Source organism: Ranitomeya variabilis, chromosome 4 (genome assembly GCF_051348905.1).
Source record: "Ranitomeya variabilis isolate aRanVar5 chromosome 4, aRanVar5.hap1, whole genome shotgun sequence".
Taxonomy (NCBI): Eukaryota; Metazoa; Chordata; class Amphibia; order Anura; family Dendrobatidae; genus Ranitomeya; species Ranitomeya variabilis.
The window spans coordinates 306,548,592-306,565,037 of NC_135235.1; the positions used below are offsets into that span (position 1 = coordinate 306,548,592).

At 44.1% G+C, this 16,446-nt stretch overlaps 1 protein-coding gene across 1 annotated transcript in view; it reads right to left on the bottom strand.

Moving 5' to 3' along the window:
- The window catches only part of DNAJC11 (DnaJ heat shock protein family (Hsp40) member C11), a 172,862-nt gene that overhangs the window by 44,484 nt on the left and 111,932 nt on the right, over positions 1-16,446 (bottom strand). Inside the window, exons 7-8 of the mRNA XM_077250394.1 lie at positions 7,261-7,334; positions 5,858-6,047 (exon numbers count right to left, since the gene is read on the bottom strand). Coding sequence (XP_077106509.1) covers positions 5,858-6,047; positions 7,261-7,334 — 264 coding nt within the window. The remainder of the gene's footprint in view (positions 1-5,857; positions 6,048-7,260; positions 7,335-16,446) is intronic.

A 16,446-nucleotide genomic window follows, 5' to 3' on the forward strand; every position in this document is an offset into this window, starting at 1 on the left:
CCACCCAATCATCCAGATCAGCAGACACAAAGCATCTCACATAAGTCTCCAAGGTCTGATTAGTTCGCTCGGTTTGGCCATTTGTCTGAGGATGAAATGCAGAGGAAAAAGATAAATCAATGCCCAGCCTAGCACAAAAGGCCCGCCAAAACCTAGAAACAAACTGGGAACCTCTGTCGGACACAATATTCTCCTGAATACCATGCAAACGAACCACATGCTGAAAAAACAACGAAACTAAATCTGAAGAGGAAGGCAATTTAGGCAAAGGCACCAAATGAACCATCTTAGAAAACCGGTCACAAACAACCCAGATAACCGACATCCTCTGGGAAACCGGAAGATCAGAAATAAAATCCATAGAAATATGCGTCCAGGGCCTCTCAGGGACCGGCAATGGCAAAAGCAACCCACTAGCACGGGAACAACAAGGCTTGGCCCGCGCACAAGTCCCACAGGACTGCATAAAAGAACGCACATCACGTGATAAAGAAGGCCACCAAAAGGACCTACCAACCAAGTCTCTGGTACCAAAAATACCAGGATGACCAGCCAACACAGAACAGTGAACCTCAGAAATCACTCTACTAGTCCATCTGTCAGGAACAAACAGTTTCCCCACTGGACAACGATCAGGTCTGTCAGCCTGAAATTCCTGAAGAACCCGTCGTAAATCAGGGGAAATAGCAGAAAGAACCACCCCTTCTTTCAGAATGCCGACCGGTTCAAGGACCTCAGGAGAATCAGGCAAAAAACTCCTAGAAAGGGCATCAGCCTTAATATTCTTGGAACCCGGAAGATACGAGACCACAAAATCAAAACGGGAAAAAAACAAGGACCATCGAGCCTGTCTAGGATTCAGCCGCTTGGCAGACTCGAGGTAAATCAAATTCTTATGATAGGTCAAGACCACAATACGGTGCTTAGCTCCCTCAAGCCAATGTCGCCACTCCTCAAATGCCCACTTCATAGCCAACAACTCCCGATTGCCGACATCATAATTGCATTCAGCAGGTGAAAATTTACGCGAAAAGAATGCACACGGTTTCGTCAAGGAACCAACATGATCGCTCTGGGACAAAACGGCCCCTGCGCCAATCTCAGAAGCGTCAATCTCAACCTGAAACGGAAGGGAAACATCCGGTTGGCGCAACACCGGAGCAGAAGTAAATCGACGTTTAAGCTCCTGAAAGGCAGAAACAGCCGCAGAGGACCAATTCGCCACATCAGCGCCTTTTTTCGTCAAATCGGTCAAGGGTTTAACCACGCTGGAAAAGTTAGCAATGAAACGGCGATAAAAATTTGCAAAACCCAAAAATTTCTGAAGGCTCTTTACGGACGTGGGTTGAATCCAATCATGAATGGCCTGAACCTTAACCGGATCCATCTCAATAGATGAAGGAGAAAAAATAAAACCCAAAAAAGAAACCTTCTGCACCCCAAAGAGACACTTAGACCCCTTCACAAACAAAGCATTGTCACGAAGGATCTGAAATACCATCCTGACCTGTTCCACATGAGACTCTCAATCATCAGAAAAAAATCAAAATATCGTCCAAATATACAATCAAGAATTTATCAATATAAGTCCGGAAGATATCATGCATGAAAGATTGAAAAACAGATCGAGCATTAGTGAGCCCGAACGGCATCATAAGGTATTCAAAATGGCCTTCGGGCGTATTGAACGCAGTTTTCCATTCATCACCCTGCTTAATATGAACAAGATTTTACGCCCCCCGAAGGTCAATCTTCGTAAACCAACTAGCCCCCTTAATCCTAGCAAACAAATCAGAAAGCAAAGGTAAAGGGTATTGAAACTTGACCGTGATCTTATTCAAGAGGCGATAATCAATACAGGGTCTCAAGGAGCCATCCTTCTTAGCAACAAAAAAAATCCCGCTCCCATCGGTGAAGAAGATGGCCGAATATGCCCTTTCTCCAAAGACTCCTTAACATAACTCCGCATGGCGGTATGTTCAGGCACAGACAGGTTGAAGAGTCGGCCCTTAGGAAACTTACAGCCTGGAATCAAATCAATAGCACAATCACAGTCCCTGTGCGGTGGAAGAGAACTGGACTTGGGCTCATCGAATACATCCTGAAAATCAGACAAAAACTCTGAAATTTCGGAAGAGGAAGAAGAGGAGATGGACATTAAAGGAACATCATTATGAACCCCCTTACAACCCCAACTACTCACAGACATAGACTTCCAATCCAACACAGGATTATGTACCTGCAACCACGGAAAACCCAACACGATAGCATCATGTAAATTATGCAATACCAGAAATCGACAATCTTCCTGATGGGCTGGCGCCATGCGCATGGTCACCTGTGTCCAAAACTGGGGCTTATTTTTAGCCAAAGGTGTAGCATCAATGCCCCTTAAAGGAATAAGGTTCTGCAAGGGCTGCAAGGGGAAACCACAACGCCTGGCAAACTCAAGGTCCATTAAATTCAAAGCGGCGCCTGAATCCACAAACGCCAAGACAGAAAATGATGACAATGAGCAGATCAGGGACACCGATAACAGAAATTTAGGTTGTACAGTACTGATGGTAAATGAACTAGCGATCCTCTTAGTCCGTTTAGGGCAGACTGAAATGACATGAGAAGCGTCGCCACAATAATAACACAACCCTATTCTGACGTCTGAGTCCTTGTCGTTCTGTCCTAGACAGAATCCTATCACACTGCATTGGCTCAGGACTCTGCTCTGAGGACAACGCCACAGCGCGCACAGTTCTGCGCTCCCGCAAGCGCCGATCAATCTGAATGGCCAAAGACATAGAATCACTCAGACCGACGGGCGTGGGAAACCCCCACCATAACATCTTTAACGGATTCAGAAAGACCCTTTCTGAAAATTGCAGCCAAAGCATCATCATTCTATTTAGTCAACACAGACCATTTTCTAAATTTCTTACAATTCTGCCGCCTCATGACCCCGAGATAGGGCCAATAAGGTCTTCTCCGCTTGATCCACAGAATTAGGTTCATCATATAATAGTCCTAAAGCCTGAAAAAAGGAATCTACATTAAGCAAAGCCGGATTCCCAGATTCCAGGGAAAATGCCCAATCCTGTGGATCACCACGCAGCAGGGAAATGACGATTTTAACCTGCTGAATAGAATCACCAGAGGATCGAGGTCTCAAAGCAAAAAACAGTCTACAGTTGTTTTTAAAACTCAAAAATTTGGACCTGTCACCAAAAAACAAATCAGGAGTAGGAATCTTCGGCTCTAAAACAGGAGTCTGAACAATATAATCAGAAATTCCCTGTACCCTAGCAGCAAGCTGGTCTACACGAGAAGCTAATTCCTGAACATCCATGCTAACACAAGACTCCTTAGCCACCCAGAGAAAAAGAGGGAAGAAAAGGCAAAGCAAACTGCAGAAAAAAAAAAAATGACTCAACACCTTTCTTCCCTTCTTCTGAGATGCATTTAACTCATAGTGGGCCAGTTGTACTGTTATGATCCGGTGACTTTGGAGCCGCATGAACTTTCTCAGAGTAGGTGGAAACTGTACTGACCGCAAAACCTGAACTAACACCGCAACTAGAAGTAGCCGTGGGGTGTGCCTAACAAACCCTAGACACCTCGACACAGCTGGAGGACTAAATACCCCTATAGATGGAAATAGGAATACTACCTTGCCTCAGAGCAGAACCCCAAAGGATAGGCAGCCCCCCACGAATATTGACTGTGAGTAGGAGAGGAAAGACACACGCAGGCAGAAAACAGGATTCAGCAAAAGAGGCCACTCTAGCTAAATAGAGAAAGATAGGACAGAAACTAAGCGGTCAGTATTAAAACCCTTCCAAAAATATCCACAGCAGATAATACAAAAAGTTCACAATCTAACTAAAGACATGGAATGTATATCTGCCACTCCAGAGAATCCAACAAGACTGAGAAAATACTGACACAATCTAAGCTGGACAAAAAAAAAAACACTGAATAGCACAGAATTATTAAGCATACAGCATGTGTGCCACAGAAACAAAACCAGACACTTATCTTTGCTGATTTGGCAGAAGGCAGAAGGAACCAAACCAGGACCAAAACCTCCCAACAACCATAGACAACTGGCAAGGACTAATGAATCCTGCACGCCTAAATACCCCAGTCAGAACTGCAATCAGCAGATACACCTGACCAGGACTGCAACTCAGGGACAACTGCATTACCACCTACAACCACCGGAGCCCAAAAGCAGAATTCACAACAGGGAGGGCACCAGAATACTCAGGAGAGGGGAGGGCCAGCACCAGCCAGCTCAGGAGTGGGGAGGGCACCAAAAAACTCAGGAGAGGGGAGGGCCAACACCAGCCAGCTCAGGAGAGGGGAGGGCACCAGAATACTCAGGAGAGGGGAGTGCACAAAGAAAACTCAGGAGTGGGGAGGGCACCAGAATACTCAGGAGAGGGGAGGGCACCAGAATACTCAGGAGAGGGGAGGGCACCAGAATACTCAGGAGAGGGGAGGGCACCAGAATACTCAGGAGAGGGGAGTGCACAAAGAAAACTCAGGAGTGGAGAGGGCACCAGAATACTCAGGAGAGGAGAGGGCCAGCACCAGCCAGCTCAGGAGTGGGGGGGCAGCAGAATACTCAGGAATGGGGAGGGCAGCAGAATACTCAGGAATGGGGAGGGCACCGGAAAACTCAGGAGAGGGGAGGGCACCAGAAAACACAGGGGAGGGGAGGGCACCAGAAAACACAGGGGAGGGGAGGGCACCAGAAAACACAGGGGAGGGGAGGGCACCAGAAAACACAGGGGAGGGGAGGGCACCAGAAAACTCAGGAGAGGGGAGTGCCAGCACCAGCTAGATCTGTCAGGATGGTCAGGTAACAGTCAGCTCAGGAGAGAGAAGGACAGGCGCCAGCCAGATAAGGCGGGATGGGCAGGTGATAGCCAGATAATGCAGGATGGGAAGGCACCAGCCAGATAAGGCAGGACGGGCAGGCGCCAGCCAGATAAGGCGGAATGGGCAGGTGCCAGCCAGATAAGTCAGGATGGGCAGACACCAACTAAATAAGGCAGGATGGGCAGGCAACAGTCAGCTCAGGAGAGGGGAGGACAGGCACCAGCAAGATCAGGCACTAACTAAATCAGGCAGATGGGCAGGCAACAGTCAGCTCAGGAAAGACGAGGACAGGCACCAGCATGATCAGGGGGGATGGGTAGGCAACAGTCAGCTAAGGTGAGGGGAGTACAGGCACCAGCAAGATCCGGCAGAATGGGCAGACACCAGCAAGATCAGGTGGAATGTGCAGACACGAGCAAGATAAGCGGAATGGGCAGAATCCTGCCACATCAGGTGGGATAAGCAGGCAACAGTCAGCTCAGGAGAGGGGAGAACAGGCGCCAGCTAGATCAGGCGGGATAGGCAGGCACCAGCCAGATCAGGTGGGATAGGCAGGCACCAGCCAGATCAGGTGGGATAGGCAGGCACCAGCCAGATCAGGCAGGATAGGCAGGCACCAGCCACATCAGGCGGGATAGGCAGGCACCAGCGAGAACAAGCGGAATAGGGAGGCACCAGCTAGATCAGGCAGGATGAGCAGGCACCAGCTAGATCAGGCGGGATGGGCAGACACCAGCCAGATCAGACGGGGAACGTACGTTGAGATGGGGAGATCAGGCAATAATCAGCTCAAAAAAGGGGAAAGTAAAAAACAGTCATCTCAAAAAGGAGTAGAGCAGGAACCAGTCAGCTTAAAAAAAAAAAAAAAAAAAAAAAGGTAAAAGCAGGCAACAGTCAGCTGAGGAATGAGGTGAGCAGGCACAAGACAGCCCACATCTTGAAACCCCACAGACATGCACCCTCTTTGTCTCATCCTCACCTGGAAGGCCATAGTAAAGTGGCTGGTCTTTGTGTCTCGGACAATACTAGTGTTCATTGCTGACTGGATGCCCCAGCGCCACTGGATGTAACCCATTGTGTTCTTATCTAAATGGCGCGCCACCATCGTAGTAAGGCCAGGCCTGACTCCTTGGGAGGAAAACTGCAAAACGCAACTTGTAGTAAAGAAACTGGAAGAGAAGAAAAATATGAGCGATTAATGTTAGGACAAATGTAGCTGGGCTGTGGGGGTGCAGTGACTACAGATGTAGCAATATAATAGGTGTGATCTGTGTGTAATCAGTATGTAAACTGTAATATAACACATCGGGATCCTGAAGGAGACAGCTCTCCAGCCCTCACACCATGATCGTGTCTTACAACGCAGTCACATGACAATTCTGCTCGCTGTCAAGCAAACTGAGATCTGCTACATCTTATAGGACTGTGCTGCTGAGATACTCTATAGAAGACTTTCAGTCCTTCCAGCGGCCACTACGCCCTCTACTGGCAGCAGGGAGGTACTACGTAACAACTGACAAAGATCTTTATGACAGCGGCGTCCTACATTCGCAGCTGCAGAACTAGATCCAACACGAATAATGCTGATGTTAAACAAACAGTGACCTAAATAACAAAGTCTCACATTGACACTGTTTATGGGGGTCATATCCTTATTCAGGATGGGAAATAAATTACCTCTCGCTGAAAAACGCAAACTGCCTTAAAAATTAATCTAGTGCGAATCATTTCGGCTGTGAAGGTGTGACCTTACTTTCCTGCCCAGAGGACCCTAATTATGGATTTTAAAGCTGCTGTTTAGCACAGATGACAAAGGGAATGTGTTTCGCCGCCCCGAGCGGGGGAGGGGGGAGGCATTATTGGGCACATCAGAGTTATGGATTAAAGACAATAAAGATTTCATCGTCAAGAGATAAATTCTGCAGGGGAGCTGGAAATTTACTGTACATAGGACTGGCTCCTATAAAGAAGCAGGAAGATAGCCGTAAACCGGACAATTGGCCTCCGAACGCCCTCTCCGGTTGCTTTGTTAATGATTAAATGTAAAAATCAGCCTAAATGGAACCTATTAACACAGGAATTAGTGGTATGCCTGTAAAGGTTCTAGTCTCCCAATAAAAATGATACCTTTTATGCACAGATCCTACGCTCCCATCATGAGAAATCTTGTGTAGAAGTCATATGCAAAACTGGCAGGAAATGCAATGGGGGCGTGTCAATGCACTTAGTCTTTCAAGGGCACTGACACACCCCATTGTACTTCCACTCTGATTTGCATGTATCTTTCATTCGAGCTCTATAATTTTTTTTTTTTTTAATAACTAATAGAGTTGGCACAGCTAGGAAAAAAAAACGCAAAAAACAATACTTCCATAAAATTACCATTTTGGTGTGAGATTTCGAAATATCTTAAGTCCAAAAAGAGGCCCCTGGAGGTCACCAGCTCCTAACTCTAGCTGAAAAGAAAGAGGAAAGTGAATGAGTACAATCTACAGACAAATGTCCGGCGTTCTAGGGTGTATTCTTTCCGAGTTCCGTTTTCTGTTTCCATGCGTTTACAATGAGCGTGCAGCCGCAGTGTTGGGGTGGAGTGACCACCATCTGTGCTTTTCTTTTTGCACATAGTGTGGTGAATAACTTGCCACAGAAATCAGAATATGTTTTGTTTAGAAACGATTTCGGTAACAAACAGCCCAGCCGTCCTGTCTCTCTATAAATAATGCAGGTACAGATAGTACTGCTTCACGGTCTCTGCTTGTAAATTATGTAAACACAGGTGGCGCTGTTTCCTGCTTCGCCCTCTAAAGGATATAGCAACAGATAGTACTGCTTCACGGCTTCTCCCTCTAAATAATTTATGCACAGATAGTACTGTCTCCTTGTTTCTTTCTGTAAATCATACAGGGACACATAATATTACCGGAGTCTTTTGGTAAATGATTTATGCACAGAGCTCACCAACTCCCTGTGTCCCCCTGTACATGATTAGACATACATCCTACTATCTCTATCTTTATTTGCAAATTACATAGGCACAGATAATATTACTTCGCTCTCTGTAAATTATTTAGACCCAGAAAACACTAATTATCGGTCACCAATTGTAAATGATTTAGGCATAGATAGTACTGCCTTGCTCTGTCAGCAAATAATTTAGGCACCCTATTGCCTCGATTTGTAAATTAGATAGGCACAGATAGTACTTCCTTCCTGTCTCTCCTTGCAAATTATTTAGGCACAGTGATTATTTAGGCGGAACTCTCTCGCTAAATGATTTAGCTACAGATAGTACTGTCTCTTCCAGCATATGATTTAGGCACAGATACTTGTTAATTAAAAAAGGCACAGCTAGTACTGCCTTCCTATCTTTGTAAATTATTTAGGAACAGATTATGCTGGTTCTCTGCCTCTACTTGTAAAAATGTAGGCACAAGCTGTACTCTCTCAGCAAATTATTTGGTAAATAGTATAGGCACAGATAGTACTGCCTCCCTCTCTCTCTCTCTCTATATGTATGATGTAAAACTAAGAAAGAAAGAAAAGCGCTATAGGGTCTTATCCGGTTAAAATAAATAAAATAATTAAAGTTTATGCTATTCTGACAATATGTTCACACAACATGTAAATGAGCATGTAATCCCCAGCTGCAGCAGTTCCACTGGTCCAAAGACCAAGCAGTAATATGTGGAAAGAAAAAAGTGGAAAATTCTGCGCTGCTGGTAACAGATTTTTATTTTGTCTACGTGTTTCGAAATACCATACCTCTTCTTAAGGACAGATAATACATATGTTTGGACACAAAGTCCTGGTCTGTGCTAAAATCATTACACACAACAGAACTGCATCGTTATAAAATGTGTGCAATTTATTAATTGGGTTGCAGTATTATAAGTAGAACCATCTCCCCCTTCTTCACACACTAAACTATATATATATATATATATATATATATATATACACACATACACCGTAGTTTAGTGTGTATATATATATATATATTTATTAAATCTCTGGGATCTTGAGCTGTATTCAGTAAAATTCCAACTTTTATTTATTTTCTACTTTGCATATTCACGTGCAGAGACATACACTTGGGAGACTGACAAAGGTGAGCAGCAGCCATCCACAAAAGCAGACATATAACCACCTCTCTATAATATGCTGATACATGCACATTCATTACGCTGGAGCCGCCAACACACCTGATTTTTTTTTTTTTAGTTTTCTTTGCATATGTATTTAAATAGTTTTCATAAAATATACATACCTTCACAAACACCAAGGATAAACAATACGTTACTCGCCTCATTATCAGGGAAAGTTAGGTCTTCAAGAGACTGTATGATATTACAAAAACATTTTGCCTTCCCACAGAAACAGTGACACTCTTGTCTACAGGTTATGTTTGGTATTGCAACTTTGCCCCATTTAAAGGGAATCTGTCACCAGGTTTTTGCTATCTCATCTGAAAGCAGCATTAAGTAGGGACAGAGACCATGACTCCAGTGATGTGTCACTTTATTGTCATTTTGATACAATTTCTCTGCTGCAGATCTAGCAGAGCTCGGAATGCTGAGCCCTTTATAACCCCGCCCACACCTCTGATTGTATACTTTACATTGACAGAAAGATGCCACTCAGTGGTTGAGGCAGGGATAAACAGAGCAGTTGACTAGGAGGTAGGAGACACCTAGTCCTGTAGTGATAATCTCCTGCTGAGAAAACACTTGTTTTATTGAAACAACAACACAGAACCCAGTAAGTGACACATTGCTGGAATCAGAGTCTCTGCCCTTACATCATGCTGCTCTCAGATTACATAGCAAAACTTGCTGAGACATTCCCTTTAAGTGAAGGCTGACAACCCACAGAAAACACGCTCCACCAAATGCTGCGTTACACAAGGCACCAGGTGTCAGCTCACCGAGTGCCTACAGCTCCGCAGTACCGAACCGCCGCTCCTTAGGTTACCGTATGTCCAGAATTTGACATATGTCCACGTCATATCATGAAAGCTGCCTACAAACCACCTCAAGGCAAAATCAGGGTCCCTATTCACACAGTGGCAGATTTTTCCAGGGCTGTGGAGTCGGTAAGCCAAACCACCGACTCCTCAACTTCAATGACACCGACTCCGACTCCACAGCCCTGGATTTTTCCACCGTGGCATTGACGACTGCTTCAATAAGTGACAAGTCACGTACCACATCGGATTCAGCAACAGGCATTATACAAGGATTAACCCTGTGAAATCTAGATAATCAGTATGCGGATCTGTGGCAGCTCAAAGTGCAAAAACAGGAAAAAAAAATCCTTCATGTAAAAATGCCCTTTACAGATATGAGGGATGAAAAGCCTAAAGTAAGTCTCAAAACTCCGCAAACTCGGTGTAGTCGCACCGCGGCCATATTTTCTTATATCTCTTACTTTTTGCGGTCATAAATTAATTTGGCTAGCAGAAATTAGAGGATAGATGAAAAAGGGAATGTGACAACGCAGGGTCTGTAGTCTGTTACCATGGACACACACATTTTCAGAGGTGCTGTAGGAATTCTTTTTTAATCAAAAACATTTGCAAAGTTGTTCCATTTTTGAGTTGTGCATAGGTTTTTAGTTACTATACATTGTAACAAGACATTATGCTTTTCTTTCCCCATAGTTTGGATTCCCTGGTTTTAGTCATTTTAAAACCATGTTTGCCCTCATCTTCTATATACTGGAAAGGATTGTCTTATATTACCTTTCTGCAATTCTACTTCTCCATGTGCACACATATAATGGTTAATGGTAGATCTATAGTTTTTCCACGTGATTGTATCTGACACTGCATCCACCAGCTAAAGGGAAAAATGGTCAAGGGATTGTGACATCTGTCACATTCAGTGCTGATCTCGGTTTTTTTAGGCCTATGACCGGGCAATGACATCCCAAGGACGATGTGATATGTCACGAGATCCCAGCCTGAGTACAGATGCAGGACTGCCGCTTTCTGCATTTCATACACATTATCCACTGAGTGCCGTGTACAATGCCATGAAGAGGAGAAAAACTGCTTCATCGCCTCCATGGAAGAGTCGAGCTGTCACAGACCATCCGATCTATCGTATCATGGATGTAGGATATTGAATATCTAATACACTGATAATCAAAATGCATCTACATAGAGCACAGTAAAGAGAAGAATTATCTGGGTAGAAAGGCAAAATGAGCAATTGTAAATGCACAGTGCTATATAATATGATGACAGCAATATATTAACAGGATAAAAATTTTCAACTGAGTGCTTCTTTAATGACCAACCTGCATCTTAAAAACATCTCTAGAGTCTGACCTTTTCTCAACTTTGAAAATTAAAAAAAACACTTACTGTAGCTCTTATTCATTCTGATCTGGACTACTGTAACTCTCTACTGATTGGTTTCCCTCTTACGAAACTTTCTCCTCTTCAATCTGTCTTGAATGGCAGCCAAGTTTGTTTTTCCGTCCAGCCACTTCACTGATGCCTCCACCTTGTGCCAGTCATTACACTGGTTACCCATTCACTACAGAGTACATTACAAACTTATCTCTCTCACCCACAAAGCTCTCCACAGTTCTGCATCACCCTATATCTCTTTCCTCATCTCTGTATCACCTACACATGCCCTCCATTCTGCAACTGATGCCAGAATAACATCCTAAATAACCCGAACCTCCCATTTCCGTCTCCAAGACTTATCTCATGCTGCGCCAGCTTTCTGGAATGAACTACCCCAAACGATCTGATTAATACAGAGCTCTCACATTTTTAAGAGAGCTTTTAAAACACATCTCTTTAGACAGGCCTATCACCTCACTTACCAAACTTTTCCCTGTTTTTCCTTTTCTAAACTTTTCTTAGAATCTGGTCCATCCTACTCATCTGTCTCCTCATCCTCTATGCAGCCCCCCCTCCAGATTTGGAAGATTGCAGCTCCTGAATAACGTAATCAGTTAAATGTCTTTGTTTCATCCTAGATGGAAATGTTCTGGCCCCTCGGCCACCGCCCCATTCAACCCCTAAATTATAGCTGGTGTATCTTATTCAATCTCATCTCTTGATTTGGCAGCGGAGTCTTCACTTCTCTGCTGGGCCCGGCGCTCTGGAATAAAAGGAGAGAGGTCTCTCTGGAGAAGACCCGGCAGTCTGATAACTGACTCTTCTCCTCTCGGAATCTAATTAAGGGTCTTTGGATGAATCGCTGCTTTTTTGCATTTCCATTTGGTTACACTCCACTGTATTTTAGGTCTCACAGGTGGCTCCAGACTGCTCTCCAGAGTCTCATGTTAAACCATGTCAGCAGTTCTGCTTGAGCGCAGCCTTTGAAGTTGGAGCGGTCTCATTTTCTATACTGTGGGTGACTTTCACATCGGCTTTTCAATGTTAATCTGACATTCTTCAGTCTCAGCAGTACCGAACGCTTGTTAAAGATGCAGTATTTATATACTCGCTAAAAATTACAGACAGAGCTGGGAACACTTAAAGGGACACTAAACCTTGAGATGAACGAGAAACACTCGGAAGGAGAACACCCATTTGTCAGGCGCCAAGACTTTCTCTAAGCTCCAGAAACCGTCTCGAAATGTACTCCCTCCTATCGGTCCCATCCATCTTACGCTTGGGAATCGGCAGGGCTTGGCTAAAAGGGGCCGGTTTGTTTTATCTGCAGTTAGAGGATTCAGCTGCAAGTCTTCTTCCAGGCAAAAACTAAACCAACCCTCTCCCCTTTAAATTATCGCTTTGCATACATTCAATAGCACTGGTGGGGAGATAAATAATAGCTGCTTGCCGAATTTTATTTATTTATTTATTTTTTTTTACAATATATTGTTGTAATTAATGGTAATATTTAAAAATTAACCTGACATGACCAGAAACCCCATTTATGTGCAGATATATGGTAAACCTGCAGGCGGCCGATTTACTGCAAGTGCAGCTACAGGTAAAAAAATAATCAAGTTTTAATCACCCTGTAACCACTCTCTACAAGTTATGAGGGAGGTGCATGGGAGCGATTACGTCACGGCTCACTATACAGTCACTCCCCGGAAAGGATAGCCCTCGAGCTTATGATATTCTATAGTGCTGAGCACGTTGTTATTCTCAGACCGAGTGGTCAGTGGGAAAAAAAATTGGAGACGTGTCCCAATTTGATCCGATGTTGGAACAATGCAAGTCTATGGGTCCATGAAAAAATAATAATAAAATACCGGACTGCACTCGGACGACTTCTAAGTGCGGTCCAATATTCACGGACTGACTGAATGGAGACGGTGGAGATAATCTTTTCTCTCCACGTTGGATAAAAACTGACGCCACTCTGAAGAAAGTCTGATCAGAATAATAGAACCAATTTTCACAGCTGTGGAGACATTGGTTGTGTGAACCTAGCCTTAGCCTGTTACACCCTATATCTGCGGGCAATAAGGCCGGAGACACACTGGTGCGAGATACGGCCGAGTCTCGCTGGTTAAAAGCAAGCTGTGGCACCGGCACTCCGGAGCGGAGCGTGCGGCTCCATGTATTGCTATGCAGCTGCACGCTCCGCTCCGGAGTGCCGGTGCCACAGCTTGCTTTTAACCAGCGAGACTCGGCCGTATCTCGCACCAGTGTGTCTCCGGCCTTAGTGTTTCTGGACATATCAGGTTACCTTTAAGTCAAGTGTCCCTTTAACTACAGTCCCAACATTTGTGCGCCTCTTATGCCATTCACAAATTCAGTTGTTGTGGAAGGAGGGAGGACGGCTGTATGGATTGTTATTTCAGTACAGAATTTGTATGCAAGTTTGCCTTTGGCTACATAGAGTCTGTGCAATTAGCTGCAAATGCATTCTCCAGAAACAACACTTATACCTGCTACATAAAAGCTGGAAATCAGCTATTTATATGAAGGGTCATGGGTTATCATATCCAGGGAATATGGTAGGGAAAACACACTGAGCAGAAATCTGTGTGTGTATATTATATATACACACACACACACACACACACACACACACACACACACACACACACACACACACACACACACGCACAGCTCTGGCAAAAATTAAGAGACCACTGCAAAATGTTCAGTTTGTCTGATTTTCCTCTTTATAGGTATATTTTTGAGTGAAATGTAAATTGTTCTTTTATTCTTTAAACTTCTGACAACATGTCTCCAAAGTTCCAAGCAATAAATTATTTTTTTTTCTGACAACGAAAAATGGTCAACATATTTTTAAAAAATGCATTGCTTTCAGACCTCAAATAATCCAAAGAAAACAAGTTCATAATCTTTTAGAAACAACAATACTGATGTTTTAACTCAGGAAGAGTTCAGAAATCAATATTTTGTGGAATAACCATGATTTTTAATCACAGCTTTCATGCGTCTTGGCATGCTTTCCACCAGTCTTTCACACTGCTTTTGGGTGACTTTATGCCACTCCTGGCGCAAAAAATTTAAGCAGTTCTTCTTTGTTTGATGGCTTGTGACTATCCATCTTCCTCTTGATTACATTCCAGAAGTTTTCAATGGGGTTCAGGACTGGAGATTCGGCTGGCCATGGCAGGGATTTGATGTGGTGGTCCTTCATCCACACCTTGACCTAGCTGTGTGGCATGGCGCATTGTCCTGCTGGAAAAAAACAGTCCTCAGATTTGGGGAACATTGCCTGAGCAGAAGGAATCAACTGTTTTTCCAGGATAACCTTGTTTGCTGCTTGATTCATATGTCCTTCGCAAAGATTAGCCTGCCCAATTCCAGCCTTGGTGAAGCATCCCCAGATCATCACCTGGTCATCTAATTGTTAGATGGAGACTTGGAGAGGCGTACAAGCCACAGTGTCTTACACCCACTGTGAAATTCGGTGGAGGATCGGTGATCAAGCCATCAAACAAAGAAGAATTGCTTACATTTTTTGTAACAGGTGTGGCATAAGGTCACCCAAAAGCAGTGTGAAAGACTGGTGGAAAGCATGCCAAGACGCATGAAACTTGTGATTAAAAATCATGGTTATTCCACAAAATATTGATTTCTGAATGCTTCCTGAGTTAAAACACTAGTATTGTTGTTCCTAAATGATTATGAACTTGTTTTCTTTGCATTATTTGAGGTCTGAAAGCAATGCTTTTTTTGTTATTTTGACCATTTCTCATTTTCAGAAAATAAATACAAAATTTATTGCTTGGAACTTAGGAGACATGTTGTCAGTGGTTTATAGAATAAAAGAACAATTTACATTTTACTCAAAAATATACCTATAAAGAGAAAAATCGGACAAACTGAAAATTTTTGCAGGGGTCTCGTAATTTTTGCCACAGCTGTATGTTCCTCCAGCTGACAGTATACAGAGGGCCAGCACAGAGATACACAAGGTACAAGACAATATATGTTCCTCCAGCTGACGGTATATAGAGGGCCAGCACAGAGATACACAAGCTACAAGACAATATATGTTCCTCCAGCTGACAGTATACAGAGGGCTAGCACAGAGATACACAAGCTACAAGACAATATATGTTCCTCCAGCTGACAGTATATAGAGGGCTAGCACAGAGATACACAAGCTACAAGACAATATATCTTCCTCCAGCTGACGCTAAATAGAGGGCCGGCGCAGGGATACACAAGCTACCAGACAATGTATGTTCCTCCAGCTGACAGTATACAGAGGGCTAGCACAGGGATACACAAGCTACAAGACAATATATCTTCCTCCAGCTGACGCTAAATAGAGGGCCGGCGCAGGGATACACAAGCTACCAGACAATGTATGTTCCTCCAGCTGACAGTATACAGAGGGCTAGCACAGAGATACACAAGCTACAAGACAATATATATTCCTCCAGCTGATGGTATATAGAGGGCCGGCGCAGGGATACACAAGCTACAAGACAATATATGTTCCTCCAGCTGACAGTATATGGAGGGCCAGCACAGAGATACACAAGCTACAAGACAATATATGTTCCTCCAGCTGACAGTATATAGAGGGTCGGCGCAGGGATACACAAGCTACAAGACCATATATGTTCCTTCAGCTGACGGTATATAGAGGGCCAGCACAGGGATACACAAGCTACAAGACCATATATGTTCCTTCAGCTGACGGTATATAGAGGGCCAGCACAGAGATACAAAAGCTACAAGACCATATATGTTCCTTCAGCTGACGGTATATAGAGGGCCAGCACAGAAATACACAAGCTACAAGACAATATATGTTCCTCCAGCTGACGGTATATAGAGGGCCGGCGCAGGGATACACAAGCTACAAGACAATATATGTTCCTCCAGCTGACGGTATATAGAGGGCCAGCACAAAGATACACAAGCTGCAAGACAATATATGTTCCTCCAGCTGACGGTATATAGAGGGCCAGCACAGAGATATACAAGTTACAAGACAATACATGTTCCTCCAGCTGACGGTATATAGAGGGCCAGCACAGAGATACACAAGCTATAAGGCTGCAGCCATGTGAAGCTCTTTGCTTTTGTGGATGTGATTTCCCCGATCAGATGATTCCTCTCAGGCAGGTTTAGCATATTACGCCTTCCGCAGA